The sequence below is a fragment of the Apiospora marii genome (assembly GCF_038362585.1).
Source record: "Apiospora marii strain CBS 49790 chromosome Unknown utg000003l_segment0_segment0, whole genome shotgun sequence".
Lineage (NCBI taxonomy): Eukaryota > Fungi > Ascomycota > Sordariomycetes > Amphisphaeriales > Apiosporaceae > Apiospora > Apiospora marii.
Window position 1 is genome coordinate 2613392 of NW_027117374.1, and position 20136 is coordinate 2633527.

At 53.4% G+C, this 20136-nt stretch overlaps 6 protein-coding genes across 6 annotated transcripts; 2 read left to right on the plus strand and 4 right to left on the minus strand.

The window, feature by feature from the left end:
• Positions 1 to 778: 778 nt before the first annotated feature.
• PG985_004326 (uncharacterized protein) lies at positions 779 to 1946 on the minus strand (the record flags this gene model as incomplete). The annotated part of the gene is made up of 2 exons (XM_066824095.1): positions 779 to 1332; positions 1457 to 1946. 2 exons carry the CDS (start codon positions 1944 to 1946, stop codon positions 779 to 781), a joined length of 1044 nt encoding a protein of 347 aa, XP_066687255.1.
• A 3224-nt stretch (positions 1947 to 5170) lies between these two features.
• PG985_004327 (C2H2 type zinc finger containing protein) lies at positions 5171 to 8882 on the minus strand (the record flags this gene model as incomplete). The annotated part of the gene is made up of 3 exons (XM_066824096.1): positions 5171 to 5882; positions 5939 to 7070; positions 7130 to 8882. The coding sequence occupies 3 exons, from the start codon at positions 8880 to 8882 to the stop codon at positions 5171 to 5173; spliced, it is 3597 nt and encodes a 1198-aa protein (XP_066687256.1).
• An 888-nt stretch (positions 8883 to 9770) lies between these two features.
• Positions 9771 to 10182, minus strand: PG985_004328 (uncharacterized protein; the record flags this gene model as incomplete). The annotated part of the gene is made up of 2 exons (XM_066824097.1): positions 9771 to 9849; positions 9935 to 10182. The coding sequence occupies 2 exons, from the start codon at positions 10180 to 10182 to the stop codon at positions 9771 to 9773; spliced, it is 327 nt and encodes a 108-aa protein (XP_066687257.1).
• Positions 10183 to 10838: 656 nt separating this feature from the next.
• PG985_004329 (uncharacterized protein) lies at positions 10839 to 11901 on the minus strand (the record flags this gene model as incomplete). The annotated part of the gene is made up of 3 exons (XM_066824098.1): positions 10839 to 11170; positions 11295 to 11817; positions 11890 to 11901. 3 exons carry the CDS (start codon positions 11899 to 11901, stop codon positions 10839 to 10841), a joined length of 867 nt encoding a protein of 288 aa, XP_066687258.1.
• A 3563-nt stretch (positions 11902 to 15464) lies between these two features.
• PG985_004330 (methylenetetrahydrofolate reductase 1) lies at positions 15465 to 17382 on the plus strand (the record flags this gene model as incomplete). Its single annotated transcript, XM_066824099.1, has 2 exons — positions 15465 to 17163; positions 17216 to 17382. The coding sequence occupies 2 exons, from the start codon at positions 15465 to 15467 to the stop codon at positions 17380 to 17382; spliced, it is 1866 nt and encodes a 621-aa protein (XP_066687259.1).
• Positions 17383 to 18671: 1289 nt separating this feature from the next.
• On the plus strand, positions 18672 to 20065 carry PG985_004331 (DHH family protein; the record flags this gene model as incomplete). Its single annotated transcript, XM_066824100.1, has 2 exons — positions 18672 to 18841; positions 18901 to 20065. The coding sequence occupies 2 exons, from the start codon at positions 18672 to 18674 to the stop codon at positions 20063 to 20065; spliced, it is 1335 nt and encodes a 444-aa protein (XP_066687260.1).
• Positions 20066 to 20136: the final 71 nt, after the last annotated feature.

Here is a 20136-nt window from a genome sequence, read left to right on the forward strand (position 1 = left end):
TAACATACGCCACAGAAGACGATCCCGTGGTTCTGACAATATAGAAAGGTTCCCTTCTAGAGGGGTTTAGGCTGTTTCGACCCCGTCAGGAGATCACGCAAACCAGGAGGCCCCCCCTTGTTTCCGACCGTAAATTTAAGAAAATTGGCATTGGCGAAGAAAAAACCTTATTCTTGACCCCATCTTGTTTCATCTCTTCTAGAACGCCGTGGAGGCTGAAGCCCTGAATGGCTGTGACAAAGGCTATTTATGTACTATATGTGGTGGTGAATGACTCGCGGATGTTCCAGGGAAGGACTGGCGGCGGGATGTGACAACCCCCGGGAGCCAGGGTCCTCGTTAGAGTGGGATCGGCTGGGAAGCCCACATTACAAGTCATTTTCCCCCCCAAACACCCTGGATATGGACAATGATTCAGTAAAAAACGACGCAATCGAGACTCGTTGAGAGATGCGTAGATCCATGCGTAGATCCAGAGACAGGAGATTAGGTATTGCTATGTCTAAAACTCGTCCAGGCTCTCCGGAGCATGTGGAGGGGTCTGATGCAACAGATGGCGATGCCCCCCAAAATCCAGAAGATGCATATGTATATACAAGACGATCGTGCATCAAAAGATGGACTCCCAAAACGCCGATGCTGGCTGATGCTGCTTCCCAATGACCCCCCAAAAGAGTGAAATGCTCATAAAATGATGCTGAACCCAGGAATGCGCCCGCCCCGTAGCCGTGAAAATGCTACGCAATTAAGATTTTGCCCCTCCGTCCGTCGTTTATTATCAACCCATTATGATCGCCATGCCAGCGGCCAACGCCAACGAGCAGAGTCCCAGGGGCGCCAGGGTCATCCCGGCACCGCTATCGGGTTTATCCGACGACTCGGCACTTCCCTGGGCCGCGCCGCCCGTCGTCGTCGACGAGGAGTCCGTCGCGCGGACGGGCGAGTCGGTAGCGCTGGAGGGCACCTTGGAGAAGGAGGCCGACGCGCTGGCGCTGCTGCTGCCGTCGGCGTTGGGGACGGGGTCGGTGGTCTTGGACGGGTCGCCCTTCTTGACGCCGTCGCCCAGCTTCTCCTGGACCCACTTGGCGGCCTCGCCGGTGAACTTCTCAAAGTACGAGAGGTGCGCCATGGCGTCCGGGTTCTTGGGGTCGGCGCTCGCGCAGATCGGGTCGGTGCCGACGCAGTAGTCGCGGTGCCGGTCCGCGAAGGCGGCCAGCTTGTCCAGCTGGTCGCCGGGGCGGGGGTAGAGGCCGCTGGCACCCGCGCCGCTCTGGTAGTTGCCCGGCTGGTTGGCCGAGTGGCGCGTGTCGCCGAATGTGAGGACGGCAGCGACTAGAAGACACCAAAATAGTTAGTAAGCTGTAAGTGCATCCCGGGAGGAAAAACCTGGCAGCTAGTGCCCCTTGGTCCATGACTCGTGGTGGAAAGGGAGCGAAGCCCATGGGAAATTACTTACGCGCTTTGCCGGCGTCGCTCTTGGGGTCGAGGGGAATAACCGGCTTCTCGACGCAGCCCTCGAAGAAAACACCACCGCCGCCGCTGAGGGCGTCGCCGACCACATGCGCGCCCTGGGAGTAGCCGCTCAGGACGAGCTTCGAGTCCGGGCACTTCTTGTTGTAGGCGATGATCTGGGTGACGGTGTTGGCGCCGCCCTCGTGGACCGAGTCGCAGTAGGGGTCGGGCAGCATGTTCTGCATGACGACGTCCTCGTAGTCGCAGCTGTCGTAGCCCTTGCAGATGGCGTTGACCAGCTCGCCCTGCCGGCCCGGGTAGGGCTCGTTGTTGCCCTTGGCCAGGAAGACGTGCACGTCGGTGCACTTGCCCGTCCCCGTCGACTGTCGAGCCTGCAAGTCGGCTGGCGTCGGCGCCACGGCGGCCTGTGCGACGGCCGAGGCCGAGAGGAGGGCGGCGGCAGCGCCGCTGAAGGACAGGCCGGTTGACAGCATGGTCGATTAACGTAAAATCTAATAAGAACAAGGTCTAAGGAACCGAACGAATGGAAAAAGCAAAAAATTCCGAGCAACGAAGAGGAGCGAAGCGATGCAAATCTATCTTGTAACAAGTAAACGTCCAGAGAAACGGAATGGACAAGGCAAGTTCAAGTAGTAGTATCTCGTTAGAGTGTTTCCCACCAGGTTTTGGCAGCAGTCGAAGTGGGTTCAAGCTCTCCTTTCCAAGGGCCCTTGATCCCAGTTTGACAAGCGAGTGGGTAGAATCTCCGGTTTTCCCAGCACACCCACACCACCAGGGTTGTGATAAGCAGCGCATCGTTGCTGGTTGCCTGTTGAGTTGTGTGCCGTGAGGGCTTGGTTGCGGCCTGCGACTTGGTTGCTTGGGGCTCTGCCGTTTCTGCAGTAGCCTCTGGACTTGCCGCTTGGACTGTAGCAGGGCATTCCCGACACGAGCCCACCCAGATTAAGAAGGCCAACAGGGGTCAAGGGGCAAGGGGGCTGGTCGGTGGGGTAAGAGAAGCGAGATCACCAACCAAGTCCTTCGCGAATGTCCACATCGTCTCCATTCCACGAGAGACATTGCGTAGTTTATCGTGCACGGAAGCACCTGTGGTCATGAGCCGGGCTCCTCTCGCCTTACCGAATACCAAAGGCAGGACATGGTCTGGACATGGGTGGCCGAAACACGAGAAACCGGTCGGGAAACGTTTCGTCGGCGACGTGGGCAATGACAGCATGCAGCACGTAGGTAGATGCATACGTCTCCGACTTCCAAAAGCAACAGGTTTTGTTACAAAGTTGCGTCAATGATGTTACCCTGTAACCTTGCGGCTCCCAGATCCCAGGCGGTGGTGGTCAGTTACATAGTTGAAGAAAATGCCCCCCAGATCTTGGCATTGGACAGACATGGCAAAACCCAATTGGGATTCGGGTCCTGGGCGTCGACAAATTACAATATGCGGGCAGCCTCTACAGCGCACAGCCCGCAGAAGGAGGGGCACGCATGCGCCTACCCTTTACGACAACCAAAAGTCGCCTTGATGCGGAAATAGAGATAAGAGTTTTTACGAGAAGACCCTTTTGCAGACTTCGTGACTTTTCTCGACACGAGACGCGCTCTGGACGAGCTGTGGTCTGGCATCGGTCCTTTGCTCCCGGCTACTGCGCATAGTTGTGAGAACTATCGTCTGATCAGCGCGAAAGGCGGAACGCTAAGGGCAAGCAAGTTTGACCCCCAGTGCAGAACCAGTGGTCGAGCCCGATTTTCTCATTACTACTATTTTAGGGAATTGTCGGCCTATGGACAGAATAGGCATCTGCTAAACACATCCAGATCCGGTCTGCGTGCGCTATCAGTCATCATCTCCCAGGGTCGCATCGAGGATGTTCGCTTCCAGCAAGCGCCGTTCAGGCACATACATATATTACTCATCCTAACACAATAGGCCATGTTTGTGCCGGACCTGGAAGAGTAGCGTTGTGTTATCGCATGCTTGTGGAATGGTTGCAGTAGTGGTATCCGATGGTTGACTGTATCCATTCACTTTCCCGTCAACCAAAGGCCAGGCAGGAGGCCAGGGTGAGCAATCATTCCGGAGGATTACATAGAAACGGTTACCTCCACACTGGAGTGCTGGCCCACCCTTGGAAGACCGTGTCTTTCAGTAAATACGACAGCAACATATTCCAAAGATGCATAAGTAACAAATGAATCAAGGCATAGGTATTATTTCCTGCCCATGAACAAAAAAGAGTCGTCATAAATATTTTCCCTTTATGCATCCTCTATGATGGCCAGCCGGTAGTCGGGACATCGGGCACCTTTCGGGGGAGTGAAGCCCACCTAGTGGGACCCTCCCATAGCAGCTGAGGTGGACTAAGCTCCAGCCAGTGGGTTTTGCCTTGTAGTCCCGACGTCACAACCTTGAGCGGATCGATTTGTCCCCGAGCGAGAAGAGATCGCTGCAAGATGCGATCTATCTCGAAGTTTTCGATACACTGGTTTTTTATTTGTAGAAACTTGGTTGTAGCTTTTGTGTTCAATGCATTGTTCAGTTGACCATCAGGAAGAATGGGGGTGAGAGGGGGATCGTCATGTGTGTGTCCTGTGATGATGGTAGCTGCACTGACTTGGCCAGCATTCAATACCAAGTACATACAGTCAAACTGCACGCACATACATAGAGATATGTAAGCCAACAATATTCATGCCAGTCTCATCCAACAACCGAATCGGCATCCCTTCTACTCGATTACAAGTAAAGGAGATGTCTACCGGTTTCACCTAGATTGTCCAGACTCAGTCGACTCTTCGCGCTCGCGGGGTTCGCTCAAACCTTTGACCTGGCGGCGAGCACACAAGAGGCATAGAGAACAGTGCAACCACTCCCATGGTCTGCGCAGCCCTCTGTACTGCATTTGATCAGGCATGGCGCCCATATAGCCTCTTCTACAATAGGACAATGTCGGGTATTAGGAACCATAACCCTAACCGGAACCGTAACCCTAACCGCAGCCCCAACCCCAATCGTAACCGTAACCCTGACTGGATGCACCGCCGCGACTAGATGCGACGCATCACTTTTGACGCTCTAAGGCCATATGAATATACCAGGCGGTATCAATGATGAACTCCTATCTAGCATTGGACTTGGGGAGGGCATGTTGCGTGCCGCAGTACGTTGAACCTAGCCGTCGGTAGCTGAAAGGGAGGAAGCAGAAGAGCTTCACACACCCAACATCCCAAAGTGAACATGCAGTACCCAGTAACAAGGCGTGGCGAACCATGACCAGCCGTCTACAAGTCGAGCGCAGTCGCCCATTCAATGTCAAGACTCTACGTGGTATCGCAATGAGACACCGTGGCCGTCCCTAGGAGCTGTACCCCCCGAAAGGACAAGGGAGAATACAGTGACAGTCTATCGAGACATTATACATAGTGCTGTTCGTAAATTTGGTTTGAAAAGTAGTCATTCATCTCATTATCGTTGTCATACCGACTCGTCTAAGTCTGTCATCATCTTGCCACCTGCTTTTGGTCCACGCGCCTCGCCATATCAGTGTGCTTGCCAAAACCGTGATGCCAGCAGTCTCTCCCAAATTTTAAGTAGTATATACATATCTTGCAGTTGAGCTTGTACTATTTCGAATCAAATCTTCATCCACGATGCTCTCCTGCTACCTCAGTGTGTTGGTGTGTTGGACACCATTTCGAGCTATCACCGCCGCATGACGCCATTAGGTGAGATCGACGGCGGGCTCCCACTGGCGGCGCTGGAGTTGTTCATCTCCCGGACGAGACTGTCGAGCTCCTGCTCTGTGAAGTTGATGTCCATATCCATGGGGAACTGGAATTCGTCATCAGGCGACTCGCTGACGGATACAGCCCCTGGTTGCATAACGGACGACATAACAGACGGTGCCGGCGCTGCTACCGCGACGTTCGCTGTCGCTATAGATAGCGGTCCCTGGAGCGACGCCTTGAACTTGCCCAGCAGGACGGGGTCGTCGGCCGGCGTCTTCTGCATCGACATGATGTCTCGAGCCCGCGCCTGGAGCTCGGCATCGCTCGGGAAGATCCCCGTCTTCTGCAGCTCGCGGCGGACGTAAGCAGTCAACCCGCTTGCGAGCTGGGGGTTGCCAAAGGTTCGGGTAGGTGTCTCGTGTCGCATGGGGTCAAGCTGCTCAGCTTGACTAGCCGTGGCAATGTCGTCGGTCGCAAAAGGGGTCGTCAGGTTTGGAGTCTGGAGCATGGCATCAAACTCGATGGAAGGGAGATGAGCCAAGGGATCAGTCCCCCCTACTGGCAATGGCCACGAAGTCAAATCAATCTGCTCGGCATGGGCATCGGGAGGGAGGATCCCAACATCCTGTTTGAACTGCCGCAGCCACTCCACGTTGTCAGCGGGTGTCTGGTTCCATTTATCGTCACTGTTTCCATGTTAACTTTATTGATCGACAACTCGAGCGAGGCTATGGCTACTTACTCGTCATATTCGATCCACCTTGCCTGGTATTGGAGCTCTTCGTCAGTCGGTATATGTTGATTAGGGTTATTCTCCGACATGGTGGACGCTACGTAGCGGCCGAGCTCTTTAGCCAGTCGCCGATAGCAGTTCGCTTCGTTCACGAAGTACATGAACCTGGCTTTATGGTCCTGCTGAGGACTTCGTCGACCCGGTGTCGATGTTGACGTGGTGGGAAAGCCCGGCAATGGCGATGGAGGCTTTGGTGGCTGTGAGGTGCTCGGCAGCGGAATATCAACTGATAAAGAGGGATCGATCTCGTTTGCGTGCCTCTCTCTGAAACCACTGAGCCACACGCCATCGTCTGCTGCGGTTTGGTTCCAGTCATCATCTTGCTCGTATATGATGGTTCGCGCCTGCCTCTGCAGATCCGCGTCAGTCGGCTCCAGACCTAAGGACCTCTGCGAACGCAGAAACTCGCCTAGTTCTCTGTCAAGCCTGCTGTAGTTGTGAATGGTGGAGTCAATCGACATGGGATCCTGCGATCGCTGCGGGTTGTCATTGACGTCCTCGCTGCGCGGCAGATGAGCTCGCCTCCGGAAGTCGGTTAGCCATTGCGTGTCCTGGTGGATCAGGCGAATTGCCCAGTTCGCAATGGCGTCGGAGGGATCGATGGACTTCTCTTCCATGCGGCTGATGATCTTGCAAGCCTCCGCCTGGAGCTCTTTGTCCATTGCTGTTAGGCCGAGTAATCGACGGGCTATCACAAACTGCTGCAACTCTCTTTCCAGGTCGCAGTTTTCGAATATGTCCCTCTTTCCAGTGATCATAACTTTGGAAAGGCACCCTTCTGTTGGCCCCCTCGGCCTGAACATGGCGGCGGTACTGATTTTAGGCTTGGCCATGACAAGGTCGCGGAACCACGACTGTGCCGGGTTTTTGCTCTTAGAGAGCGAATCTCCAGCAAATATTATGCGGCAAGCTTCCACTTGCATCTTTTCGTCAGAAGGTGGGATAGCCTGGTCATCGGCAAGGTTTTCCATCCAATCTTGGAGTTCGAGCTTCAGAAGACCATACGCATTGGTGGGAGTAGATGTTGGGGTCTGGCTTGCTTGATAGGGAAGTGGCGAATTCCTCTCATGGTCGATCATGTCTAATTGGTATTGTTAGTTCAAAGACAACGTAGAAGAGGTCACTGCACGGCGCTCTTACAGGGTGGAATCGAGTTCTCGACCAGGTTCATCACAGGAGCGTCGAAACCCCAGTCACCCTTCCAGTCAGCCATGGTATAACCATTCTTGAAGTGCTCCGCCAGATGATCAGTACGAGCTGTCCAGCTATCCATCACGACGCCGCAGAAACCACATCGCGATCTGATTTCAGGTGTTGTGACGCGCCAGGCATCCATGGACCATGCTGTGAATGTCACGTCATGGACGAGTTTCAGGTGTTGCCGCAAGTGATCCTTTCGATAGAACGTCCGTTCCTCCAACGATCGCTCTGTGCAGCCGGAGAAGTTGTGCGATTCCACGTGGGCATCGCTCGGGTTCGCCTCGCCACAAAAGACGCAGCTCATCACACCCGTCCCAGAGTGGATGACCCTTGGGCCTTTGGGTGAGCAAACCCAGCGTTCGAGTGACAGATGGAGAGATTTCTCATGCCTCTGCCAGTCGTGCTTGGTTCGGAAAGTTTCCGTGCAGAAAGTGCACTGGAAGGTTTTGGGCTTCTCGCCAAGCTTCTCTTGTGAGCGTTTTTGGGGAATACGCCTACGGCGTCTTCGGCCTCGGGCTCGTACAAAAGACGGCAACGAACCCATGGAGCCGTGCGACTGGTGGGAAAAGGTCGACGCAAAGGAGCCGCCGCTGGACTGCGACTTGGACAAGCTACTAGCCGAGGATTGGTTGGCAATGGACCTGCTAGATCCATCATCAGAGTACCCGGATACGTATGGGCTGTTCAAGCTGGAGCTCGAGGACATGTCGGTGCCCGAAGCGGTGACGGCCCTCGCAATATCCGTCACGGACGCCGGTTCGTTCTCAGGGGGCGAGTTGGCCCAACGCTGCAGCGGGTTCATGTTTTCGAACAGTCCAGGAGTTCCGGATCGGCGAGGTATGTCCATGGCAGTAGCATAACCTCGTCCAACATGAGGCGAGGTGGAGCGTGTAGGTTGGATCTTTCCTCTTCGGCGGGCATTGGCCAACCAGTTGGTGATCTGGGTCTTGTTGAGGCCTGTGATCCTCTGCAGAGTCTCCTTCTCCTCTTCGGTAGGGTAAGGGTGTCGACTATGGGTTGCTATCCAGTTCTTCAGGATCTTGACAGACTCCCGAGAGAAACGAGCCCCGGGCTTGGTCGGCAGAGTCGGTAGAGGGGCGACATCCCCTACGTGGTTCTCTGCTATAGTCGCCACGGGCTTCAGGGGAGCCACCAAGTCATCTTCGAGAAGAATCGAAGTTCCCGGGCGGTCACCTATGGTGGGCCAGGGGTCTGCTGGGAACGTCAGGCCTGCCTCTGGACCACCGTGGTTTCCAACGGGACCAAAGCTACACTCGCAACGAAGTGCCACACAGACAGTGCAGTAACCCTTATATGAACCTTCCCTAATGAGCTTGCACTGATAGCCACCCTGGGCGCAATGCATACATGGGGACTTGGGGGTTTCCCAGACGAACTCCGTTGGTGGCGTAGGTTCTGGCAGCGGCATAGCGTGCTCTTGAGGGGGGCAGGCAGTGGTCTCCTGGGGCAGATGTGTCGAGTCAAAGTGCTCGAGGGCCCAGAAGGACCAGTCATCGCCGTCGACATCCCCAAGAACGAGGTCCATGTTGGTCCCTTGGGTAGGGTCAAATGCGCCCTGCGGTGACTGCTGTTGGGGTTGTTGGGGTTGCTGTTCGAGATTGAAACCGGTGTCAGCACCAGCTGCATCCCAGTTAATGAAATCCATCTCTTCGAGCTCGTCAATGGTAGTCATCTACAGGGCGTGCTTCTGCCAAGCTTTGGGGTGAAGGGCGTATGGGCCAGTCTAGGCTGTTTGTCATGAACACGCCTTTCGGCTACACACCAGGCCGGGCCTGGAAGAAGCTGATGAGTCGAGGTAGTTAAATACCTAACCTACTTCCCCTGGAGAGTTCCAGTTGAGTGCAGGCCACGTACTCGGACCTTGGTATACCAGGGAAGGAGACGGAGATGTTGCAAGTTGTTTACCGAAACGTCTTGATGGAAGAAGAACTAATAAGAGAAATGATATTTACAGGTTTGAGTCATAGGACAAGCCGCCATGGCAGATAGATTTATCGAGCAGGCTAGCCCTAGCAAAGCAACCAGGCATGTGTGCTGTTTGCAGTCTCCAGTATCCAGTATCTAGTATCTAGTAAGCCGAAGGAGAGCTATCGTATCATCGGCAGAGGGTCACAGGCGTGACCCTTCCATCATTCATACAGCAAAAGACAAGGGGAGCGCGCCGAAAGGCGATGGAGCGCAGAGCCCCACATCATGTCAACTTTGCGCCCTTGGGTTGACTTGACGAGCAGGACCGGTGGAAGCTAGGACGGTAGCGGATTGGCTGGATGCTGGTGGGGTGCGGGGGATCAGGACCGACATTATCAATCGCCCAGTGGCAGGCCATTGACGTTACTGGAGACCGCAGGGAAACCCCCTTCCCAGCGCCGCATTTCACTGGAGCTACCTACTACTATACCCGGCTACGGTCCGGTGTGTCCATATTCCAGCTCGAAGCAATTATGTACCACTGCAACCACCAGCGAGGAAGAGACGCGACAACGCCGCCGCCGACTGCCGGAGTTGTTGTTGGGACCCATGCCGTTTAGTGCTGACATGCATTTCTTGGCGCCGCCCTTGTTCATTGAACGCCTCGCCGCGGACGGGCGACTGCGAGACTATCACTAGAAAAGCGGTGGAAAGCGAGCTCCCGATCGGAACTGCGTTTATGTTCTAGTCGTACTATATTCCAGCAACCTCGAAGGGAAACAATCACGTGTAGGTATCCCAAATGTCATTACTTACAGTATCATGGACTGACGATCGTCGTCTCTGACTCTGCCATGAGATCCTGGCCCTTGTCCAGTCGTTATCGAGTCGCTGACTAGCGGAACGTCTGTTTGCTGCGGCCCGCCCATCATGACCCAGAGAACTGGATTTGGCGTTTGCGATCCCCATTGAAGGAAAAGCACGGCCTGGAAAGTGGTTTCGGTCAAGCCAGGGCCACTACCGCGATCTCCAAGTTTATTAATGATCCGTTGACGATTGCCCATCTCGGAGATTTCAATATTTGAACACCAAGTTCAACTCAATACTTAACGTAGGTCACGCGATCAAACAGAGTTGGGTGCATGTGCACGTTGGGTTGCATTGCGCTGGGCCGGCCTCTGGCCCGGTCGCTATCTGCTCTAATCTCTACCTACTTAGTCGTTGAACATCAATAGTGAGCTGGGCCCCTGGGCGCTTGGGTGCAGGGACCCTTCGACTCACTTCTTTCCGAACTACAGATGCCTCTCCATATCGCCGTCGCAAATTACTCATTGTCTTCCATTCGCTGAGATATAGTAATTACGCAATCGGATGAGAGCCCATTCGAATTTGAGTGAGGTAGGTAGAAGTCAACAGACGGAAGTTTGGTAAGTCGCAGCTTCTGCTATTTTTCTTCGGGTATTGTGCTAAGAAATCCAAAATCAAATGCCTCCCCCTCCCATACCCAATGTTCCCCCTTAGCGCCGGGCTTCCCAAACAGATCAAATCGATGATTATAATGACTGTAGTGACTGTACAGATTCTTTTGAATGGTGAAGTCGAACAAACATGCAAGGAATTGTCTCACTTCGATGGCAAGCATTGTATCTATGCTCATATGTACTTTATTGCCGTTGTGTTGTGTTGCGTCGGCGTCGACCGCGGTCTGCAGTGTGAGTTCCTAGTCGTCAAGGCGGAACGCCGAATGAGTCTCCTGTCCGTTGTTCGGAGCGCTCAGTTTGGCTTTGCCCTGAGGCCCTGGCTTGAGGTAACAATTGCCGGGCGCGGTCCCTTTCTCCGCTGTCGGTCGGTCCGTCCAGCCCGGTACGAACGTGACGCCCGCGCAGGTCTTGTTGCCGTTGGCCGTCGAGTTGGCAAAGTTCTCTGATATGTGCTTCGTATAGCTGGCGCACGCATCGATGCAGTCGTCGAAGTTGCCGACGAAGAGCCCCTGCAGTGGGGCGTTGGGCGTTTCCTTATTGCACGCAATCTGGTAGGATGACTGGTCGAAGACTGGAAAGCATGGCGCGGATTCATGTAGTTAGCTCATGGGTCTAGGGGCAGCACTAGGAGAACGCGACAATACTCCACGAAATGGGGACACGAAATGGGGACACGGGCTGACGACGGTACTTACACTTGGAGGTATACGTCGTTCCCGACGCTCCAGTTGGATTTGATGAACAGCCTCGAGTTAACGCATCATAGTTGCCCGCTGCAAAGTTGGGGGAGGTGGAGGAGGTTAGATTGGCTCGGAGGGCAGCCAGATTCGACTCGGCCGTATTTGCCCGATTGGATTCCACGCCGGTGCCTGCGGCCAGCCCAATAACTGCGGCGGACAAAATGGCGATGATGACACCCAGAACGAAGACCACCACCGAGCAACCCAGGATCGTGCGCTTTTCTCTTCGTCGCCCTCCAAGGTCGGACGGTAGCGATCCATAGCCTGTAGTGTCGTAGTTCTGTGTTGATGGCGGCCCCATAGGAGACATCGCATACCCGGGGTACTGGTTGTACACGGTCGAGTCCTCCCTCTTGAAAGTGGGCGGCAACGGCTGCTGATGTTGCACATATCCATGATTTGCTGTTACCTCTGGTGCCGTTGGTGGTGAATGATACTCGGGGAATGCAGGTGGAACTGTTTCCGGCGCCTCATCGTACTAATCGGGAGCACGAGGTAGTCAGCATAACCCAAATGCGTGTGGCTGACGTTCAGTATCAAATCGTCTTACCCTCGGTGCCATTGTGTCAGTCTTGGTGCGCCAGATAGGGCGGCAATACCAAGAGGATAGCGTCCCTGCGGTTCGCAATGGGAGAAGCTTGTCTCTCGAGGTCCAGCGCGGCAGACGGTCTATATGACGGGAGGGAAAACACAACAAGTGGAGAGTCCGGGAGGCTGGGTGGAGCTTCGAGGGCTCCTCAGCGGCAGATGTTAGACTGCTGGTCCTGGCGAAGGAGGGAGGGTCAGTCCGTGTCTTGATCAGGACCTGGCCCCGATGCAGCTAATATGGGGGGCTAAGCCTGTCGTTGCTGCAACGGACGCTTGTCGACCTGTAAGGACGAGCAGAGAAGTGAGCCAGGATCTGAAACCCGGCGGCCCTGCTACGTGTGTACTTGTAGCTGCAGCCTTCGTGTGTGCGGCTGACCAGAGTAAATTGCCGACAATCTTAAGATTGGATAAAAGGCAAGGTGTATAGTGGGACTATCAGGGGGGCTTGCAGCAACCACCAATAGATATCTCGCGATGTGCATAGAACAGCCAAATAAATAGCGATCAGTCCCCGAAACAACGAGTAGGTCGGCGACCATCATGTATGCCAGGAAAAAACCAGAGAGCGGCGGCGGCTTTGTCAGGCACGATGGTGACTGCTCGCTCTATAGGCAACCTGTCGACACTTGCTGAGCAATTGTAGAAGCATTTCTACGAGCGATGGATACTTGAGGCACAGCATGATCAAATATCAGTACCCTGTGAGTTGATTGGACCCAGCCGCCTAAAGCGTTACATTGCGCTTGCTCGTCACAGTATAGTGCTGACGGCCGTCGTATAATGGCCATTAACTGCTGCATGGTACCTTGCGTTGCTTTGACTGAGCATTCAAGCACCAACACCCTCTCGATACACGATTCCGTATAGCTGGTATATCATGTCCAATATTATGTTGGGGGCCTGCAGGGAATTATGCATCACCAATTCGAAACGATTCATGTTGCCTGCTCGATCCCATTCTTTCATCTCGTTCTCATTGTTGATGGGGATTTTCGGCCCCGAAATTGTGGGCAGAAAGATGCAACCAAGATTACAAATGTGAAGAGGGGAGGGGCCGCTGTAGGATGAAGATCCACGCATCCATAGCTTTGAAACTACATGATATTTGACCACATCTTTCAGATTCGCCAATACTATCATGATTGGATCAGCGACCAATCAACCTACATGACAAAACGCGATCTCAACTTGACTTCTATGTGCAACCGATGCTTTTCTTAAGGCCAGGTTCATTCCGTCGAAATGAATATAAGACGGCTACCAGTCTTTGGCACGGACAACACAAGCGCCCGGGGTAGGTGGATCGGCGAGAAAATAAGCAACACACTAACCTGAACCGCCGCCCCCATGGTCCATCGTGCCACTGCCCAAGCCATACATAACAGCACACGAAAGTCGCATTCTGTTTGAGGATACATGAGCTTAGCAGAGGCAGTCAACAGAACAATCTGCATCCTGTACAGACTTTTGCTATCCGCCAGCACTGTATCTATCAGGATGAGAATCTGCTGTATGTAATCCGTATAGGGCTGAGCGAATGTTTGGCTGGGCATTAGGTCTAGTAGCGGCCATCAGATAGAAGCCTGGGTGCTGGGGGCCAGGGGCCGTATTCTAGAATTACATCAACACGCCAACCCGATCCTTCGGAGACTTCGAAGCCGCGGGGACACCGGTCAGGGTCACGTCAGCGTACTCTTAAGAAGCACATATGGATGCCAACACTCTGTCCATGAGCGGTATGCACGACTGGTGCAGCGAGGAGTGGCCAGTAAGTTTAATCTGGGAGAAGCAGATAGCAGAAGATACACGTGGCTGCTGCAGACACTTTTCACCACGCCGGGACTTTGTATGCATCATGAGTTCCGAGTCAATCATGTACATTCTACTTTCCCTGCATCAAAACGTTACACGTATTCGCAAACGAGACGCCGCAGGACATCTAGACCAAAAACCCGGCTGCAATAGCGGCTCGGTGTGGTCCAACCATGAGGAGGCACAGCCAGGCAGAGGGTTTTCCAACCTCTTTCCTCGATGCGGAGAATCTGGCTAAGCTGTTTGCATGAGCGTCGAGTCTCAACTCATTCCGCTGGGCTGTCTCGGCAGGTGTGGTGTCGGATGTTGATGCAGGGTGACTCAACCTTGTGTGGCGTGGTTTTCGACCGGTGCTCAGCGGAATCAGTCGGTGAACCCATCATACCGATACACTACATAGGTAATACTGCAATTCAAACGATGTGGTGGCTGGCCAGAGTATCATCGTTTGGACAACTGCCCAAAGTCCATTGAATAGCGATATTGATATTTGCACTACTTGGGCATCCCGCTCATTAGTAAAACAACAATGGGCCATGGATCAATGCACGGGCAACGGGGGGTCATCCGTATTGCTGGGCGTGGATTCTGGGCGTGGCAGCGTGGGGTGGTGTTGTCCACTCAAAATCAAGCTCGAGGGCATGAGGGTGGACAGTAAGCGCGGGGTTGGGGACCCCTCTTTTTGCCCTTGACAGATTTTAGAGGGAGGGGATGATGAGGGGCAGACAGACAATTTGATGGTAAGTTCGATAGGCAGCTCCCGAAACCAGGATCGATCTTGTGTTGAAATCAGTGTAGATTGATTGAATCATAATTCCTAGAATCACAATATCGGTAAGAGCAACACTCTTTTTCCAAGGGCACAGGTGGGTGACGTGGTCTGCAGAATCTTGGTACGTCGGCCAAGGGAATCAGACAGACTCTTTCTTTCATCTAGCGATGCTCGGAGTAACTGTTAGAGCCTCCCGCAGATTGGATGACACCAGTGGTTGTCCGGTTTCAACGGACTCTCCCTTTTTTTCAAACTGCAAACCAGGCACGCACGAGTCAGCCAATGAAGGCGCTCCCAGCAGTCGGCACCGATTCTCTCCTTGGACTCTTACTGGTAGGGCGGTAGAAGGAACACATGGAAATGGAAAGAAAGAAATAAAGGTCCAGGGCTTGAGTGGGTTGGGCGAAGTTAGAATAGACAAAGTACCACTACTGTACTACCTGTATTCATCAATCGGAAGGACTCAATAAAAGTCACCGGTGATCCACCTGCCCTCCGGTCGTCGAGAACGACCACTTGCCCGTCCCAATTATTCCCCAAGCTCGAACCTTTACATAACCACCTCTTCGCTTCTTCTTGATCAACCATTTACTTCCTCGTTGTGCTGGTGAGGACGGAGTGCTTCAACACGAACCTCCTGTATCAAACCGCAAACAAACAGGCTAATCGTATTCAAGCGTCTGAGAATAGAGTGTTGCGTCACTTCCCTTCAGACTGTTTTTAGGTATGGTCCAATTCCAGTCCAGGCCCTCAATTTATTGACCGGCATCGGCACCGATCGTCCTCATAGCCGTAATCGTAGCTTGCTGCCAATGCCAATTTGCACGCAAGCTTTCTTTCGCTAACTTTTTTCTCAATTTAATAGTCTCGATCTCTGTATTAATCCCTTTGTCAATTGATACGTTCCTCCCAAACCAACCCAAATTGCCTGCACCGACGCTGCCACCGTCACAATGCACGTCCACGAGATGGTCGCAGAGGCCGAGAAGACCGGCCAGCCGTCTTTCTCGTTCGAGTACTTCCCACCCAAGACCGCCCAGGGTGTGCAGAACCTCTACGACCGCATGGAGCGAATGTACGACTTCGGTCCCAAATTCATCGACATCACCTGGGGCGCTGGTGGCACGACGGCCGACTTGACAGGAGAGATCGTCACCCAGGCCCAGACATATTTCGGCCTCGAGACCTGCATGCACCTGACATGCACCGACATGGGCGAAACCAAAGTGAATGACGCACTATCAAGGGCATACAAATCCGGCTGCACCAACATCCTGGCATTACGCGGCGATCCGCCCCGAAACAAAGAGAAGTGGTCCGCCACCGACGAGAACTTCCGATACGCTAGGGATCTTGTCAGCCATATCCGCCAAAAGTACGGAAGCCACTTCGATATCGGCGTGGCTGGCTATCCCGAGGGCACAGACGACAACAAGGACGAAGAGCAACTGCTCGACCATCTCAAGCAGAAAGTCGACCTGGGTGCCTCTTTCATTGTTACCCAGATGTTCTATGATGTCGATAACTTTATCCGCTGGGTTGGCAAGGTTCGGGACCGGGGAATCAACATCCCCATTCTGCCCGGTATCATGCCTATTGCAACCTATGCTAGTTTCATGCGGCGAGCTAAGCACATGCAGTGCGGTATTCCCGATCACTTCATATCTGCACTCGAATCCGTAAAGAACGACGATGCAGCTGTCAGAGAAGTTGGCAAGGTGCTGGTGGCGGATATGTGCCGCAAGATCATTGCGGCTGGTATCCCCCATCTGCATTTCTACACGATGAACCTGGCTCAAGCCACGAGGCTGGTGCTGGAAGAGTTGAACTGGATGCCAACGACAACGCGCCCACGGAAGCATGCCCTGCCCTGGAAGCAATCGCTTGGCCTTGGCCGCCGTGCCGAGGATGTGCGACCAATCTTCTGGCGCAACCGCGGAAAGTCGTACGTGGCGAGAACACAGGACTGGGATGAGTTTCCCAACGGTCGCTGGGGTGATTCCCGCTCCCCTGCCTTTGGCGAGCTGGATGCATATGGTATCGGACTTACCGGCACCAATGAATCGAATCGCAAGAAGTGGGGAGAACCTAAGTCGGTGAAGGATGTCGCCGACCTGTTCGTGCGTTACATCGAGCAGGACCTCGACAGCCTTCCTTGGAGTGAAGCACCGCTCACAAGCGAAGCCGAGTCAATTAAGCAAGATCTGATTGACATGAACAAGCGTGGACTGCTCACCATCAACTCGCAGCCCGCTGTGAACGGCGCAAAGTCTTCTGACCCCGTCCACGGTTGGGGACCATCCAATGGATATGTGTACCAGAAGGCCTACGTCGAACTGCTAGTGCCGCCAGCACTCTTTGAGAAGGTGCTTCCCCGCCTACACAACCACCCAGACATGTCATACTACGCCGTGACCATGACGGGCGAGCTCAAGTCCAATGCACCCTCCGAAGGCCCCAACGCCGTAACATGGGGTGTTTTCCCGGGCAAAGAGATTGTGCAGCCGACCATTGTAGAGAGCATCAGTTTCCTTGCTTGGAAGGATGAGGCCTTTAGATTGGGTCTTGACTGGTCACATTGTCATGATGCCGACACCCCAAGTCGTGCCCTGATTGAAGGCATGATGAACGATTGGTATCTTATCAACATCGGTAAGCTCATATATTCTGAATGTTTACTACATCCTACTAATGTCCTCTACAGTCAACAACGATTTCCACTCCCCACGGGCCATCTTCGAGCTCTTCGAAGGGTTGTCAGTGGACGGACTTGAAGAGGTGCCAACTATAGAGGCGACGGCAAATGGAGTTCACCAGCCCGTCCCCGGTACCGAGACCAATGGTGCCGCAGCGGTTGCGGCTACGGCGTAATGCATTTCATCAATGGGTCAACAGCATTCTTGGATTTTCAACAACAAGCATATATGATGGGCGTTTATTCAACGGAGTCCTGAATTTTCAACAAAAATTTACGAGGGCATGCAACGGGAGCTTGGCGAATAGGGTCAGGCTCGAACATGGTGCATTATCTCAACGATACCCCGGGTGTGAAAAGGAAGGCAACGGACAGGCGATTTTTTCTTTGGATTTTTGTTACTACACACAGTATCATGATGATGTAGTTTTGGAGGAGAGCAAGCCTATGTCAGCGAATGTAAGGCAGTTTGTTGGTTGCAGTTGACAGTCAGGCCAAGGAGCAGGCGGCTCTCACACGAGCGGTGGTCAATTGGTCCCAAATACTCACGGGACCAAGGAAGTTCTGATAGTCTCAACACTGAACTTCTTCAGCATGCCAATTTTGGCATGCTACGCTCATATCGCACTTTTGCCTCTGCTATTTGACTGCCAATTACTGTCCACACTATTTGACTGAAATCATTTGAATGCATTAATTCGTTATTGGAATGGCATCAGTTCACTACTTGGTCACCTAACGAAGCGTACTTATACACTCAAACCTGATGTATGAAAACTACGGGTGTTGAGGAGGCCTATCCAAGATACAGCCCCGTACGCACTACAGTCGTATTTCAGTATATCAGGTTTTCGCATACAACTGACTCCAATTGCCGCCAATAGCGGCCAACTAGAGTTGCCAAAAAAGGCAGGATGGAAAATTGTGAGATCGGTCAGTTGGGCTATCAAGACAACCAATATCTTATTTTACCTTGGACCTCTGCGCTTGTCGACATGCCACTGTGGTATCAATTGCTTTTAAGTGTTACTCCTGCCTGGCCGTGTTAGTGACTGGCGCTTCCGGGGCCTGTGCTTAGGCGGCAGCGGACGCTATCATTGACGTCACAAAGACCCTGACTCCCGCTAATTCGATCCGATCGCGCCTTGGGAGATCTTGCATCTGGCCATCGCGTCTATGAGGACACCATTCGTCACTACACTAAGGTGCATAAAACATTATAGACAAGGCCGAAGGGAGTTTTGATTTGATACTGACCGGTTTTTCTTACATTTTCACCCGAAATATTTGTTCCATGTGTCCTCGAAATATTTTGCAGAGGACTCTGACGCCCTGCATACGTTACGTGAATGCTGAAATCGTCCGTCGTCCTCAACTCAGACTCAGTCCCAGCACGGGGCGTAAATTGCTACACAGAGGTTTCTACTCGGCTTCTGCGGTCAATGCCAGCTCTACGGTTGCAAGTATGAAGCGAAGTGCGCCATCACCCACCAAGCCGGGCCCTAAGGCCAAGAAACCTCGCCCAGAGGTGCCCGAGTACCATTCGACTCCTTCCATGAGAGACGAAACAGGCGAGATCATTTGGCCGGCTCCAGCGGCCCAGATCGAAGGTGCGCGAAAGTTTATCAAAGAATGGTATATTCTACTTCGCAACTTATTTGGTCATGCGGTTCTGATTTAATCTTGTCTGGTAGTGCTGCGGCGGGCAAGAAGACACTCATTATCCCCGATAAGGATGCGGATGGCTTGACCTCAGGGGCTATTTTACAAAAGACTCTGGTCCTACTCGGCCTAGACCCTAGTCTCATCTCCGCCCATCTGCTTCAAAAGGGCAGTAATATACACGTTGAAAACGAACGCAGTATCATGGCATCATATGAGCCCGAGTACATCTTCGTGTTGGACCAGGGATCGCGCAAATCCGCGCCCGTCATCGATGGTCCCCACAAGGCCCTCGTTATCGACCACCACTTCGCTTTGGATGACGACTTTCCCCAGGGATCGGAGCATGTAACGGCTTGCAACTCTCCCCCGGTGGCTACCAGCGCCCTTCTCACATACCATCTGTGTTCTGAACTGCACGAGAAGGTTGCAGCCACCTGCGATTGGCTGTGCGCCATGGGCACTCATGGAGACTTGGGAAACACTCTGAAATGGGAGCCCCCATTCCCCGATATGAAGGCCACATTCAAGGCTTACACGAAGAAGGCGGTCAACGATGCCGTATCTCTCATAAACGCCCCTAGGAGAACATCAACCTATGACGTCCCAGGGGCATGGCAAGCCTTGATCTCAGCCGAATCACCCAAGGAGCTCCTCAACAATCCCACGCTCCTTTCTGCCAGAGCCGAGGTCAACGCCGAGGTTGAACGCTGTACTCACACTGCGCCCAAATTTTCGGGGGACGGCAGGATCGCAGTCTTTCGAATCAATTCGGCTGCCCAGATACACCCCGTCATTGCAACCCGGTGGGCAGGCCATCTACAATCACCAAAGCTTGAAGTGATCCTCGTGGCCAACGAAGGGTATTTACCCGATATGGTGAACTTCTCTTGTCGCGTGCCACGAAGCGCTAGGGCTCGTGAACCCCCTGTCAACATCATTGAAGTCCTGAAAGGCATCGCGGACAATGCTACAGATCCAACTCTTCGAGAACGTATGGGGGAATCGTTCGCTAGAGGTCATAAGGAAGCTTCCGGAGGTATTGTCCCCAGAAAGGAGTTCGAGGAGCTCATTGAAGTCCTGGAGATTGGCAAGAAGCCAGAGGGGAGCAGCCCTACCAAGGCGAAAGCGAAGAATTCGGCGCCCAAACAAGCAAACACGTTAATGAACTACTTTGGCAAGCCGGCTAGCAAATGAGAAACGTGGCCAGCCTATCTGCTCCCATACGCTTGAGTCAACCCTTCGATGTTTCTCAAAGCTGCCAGTCT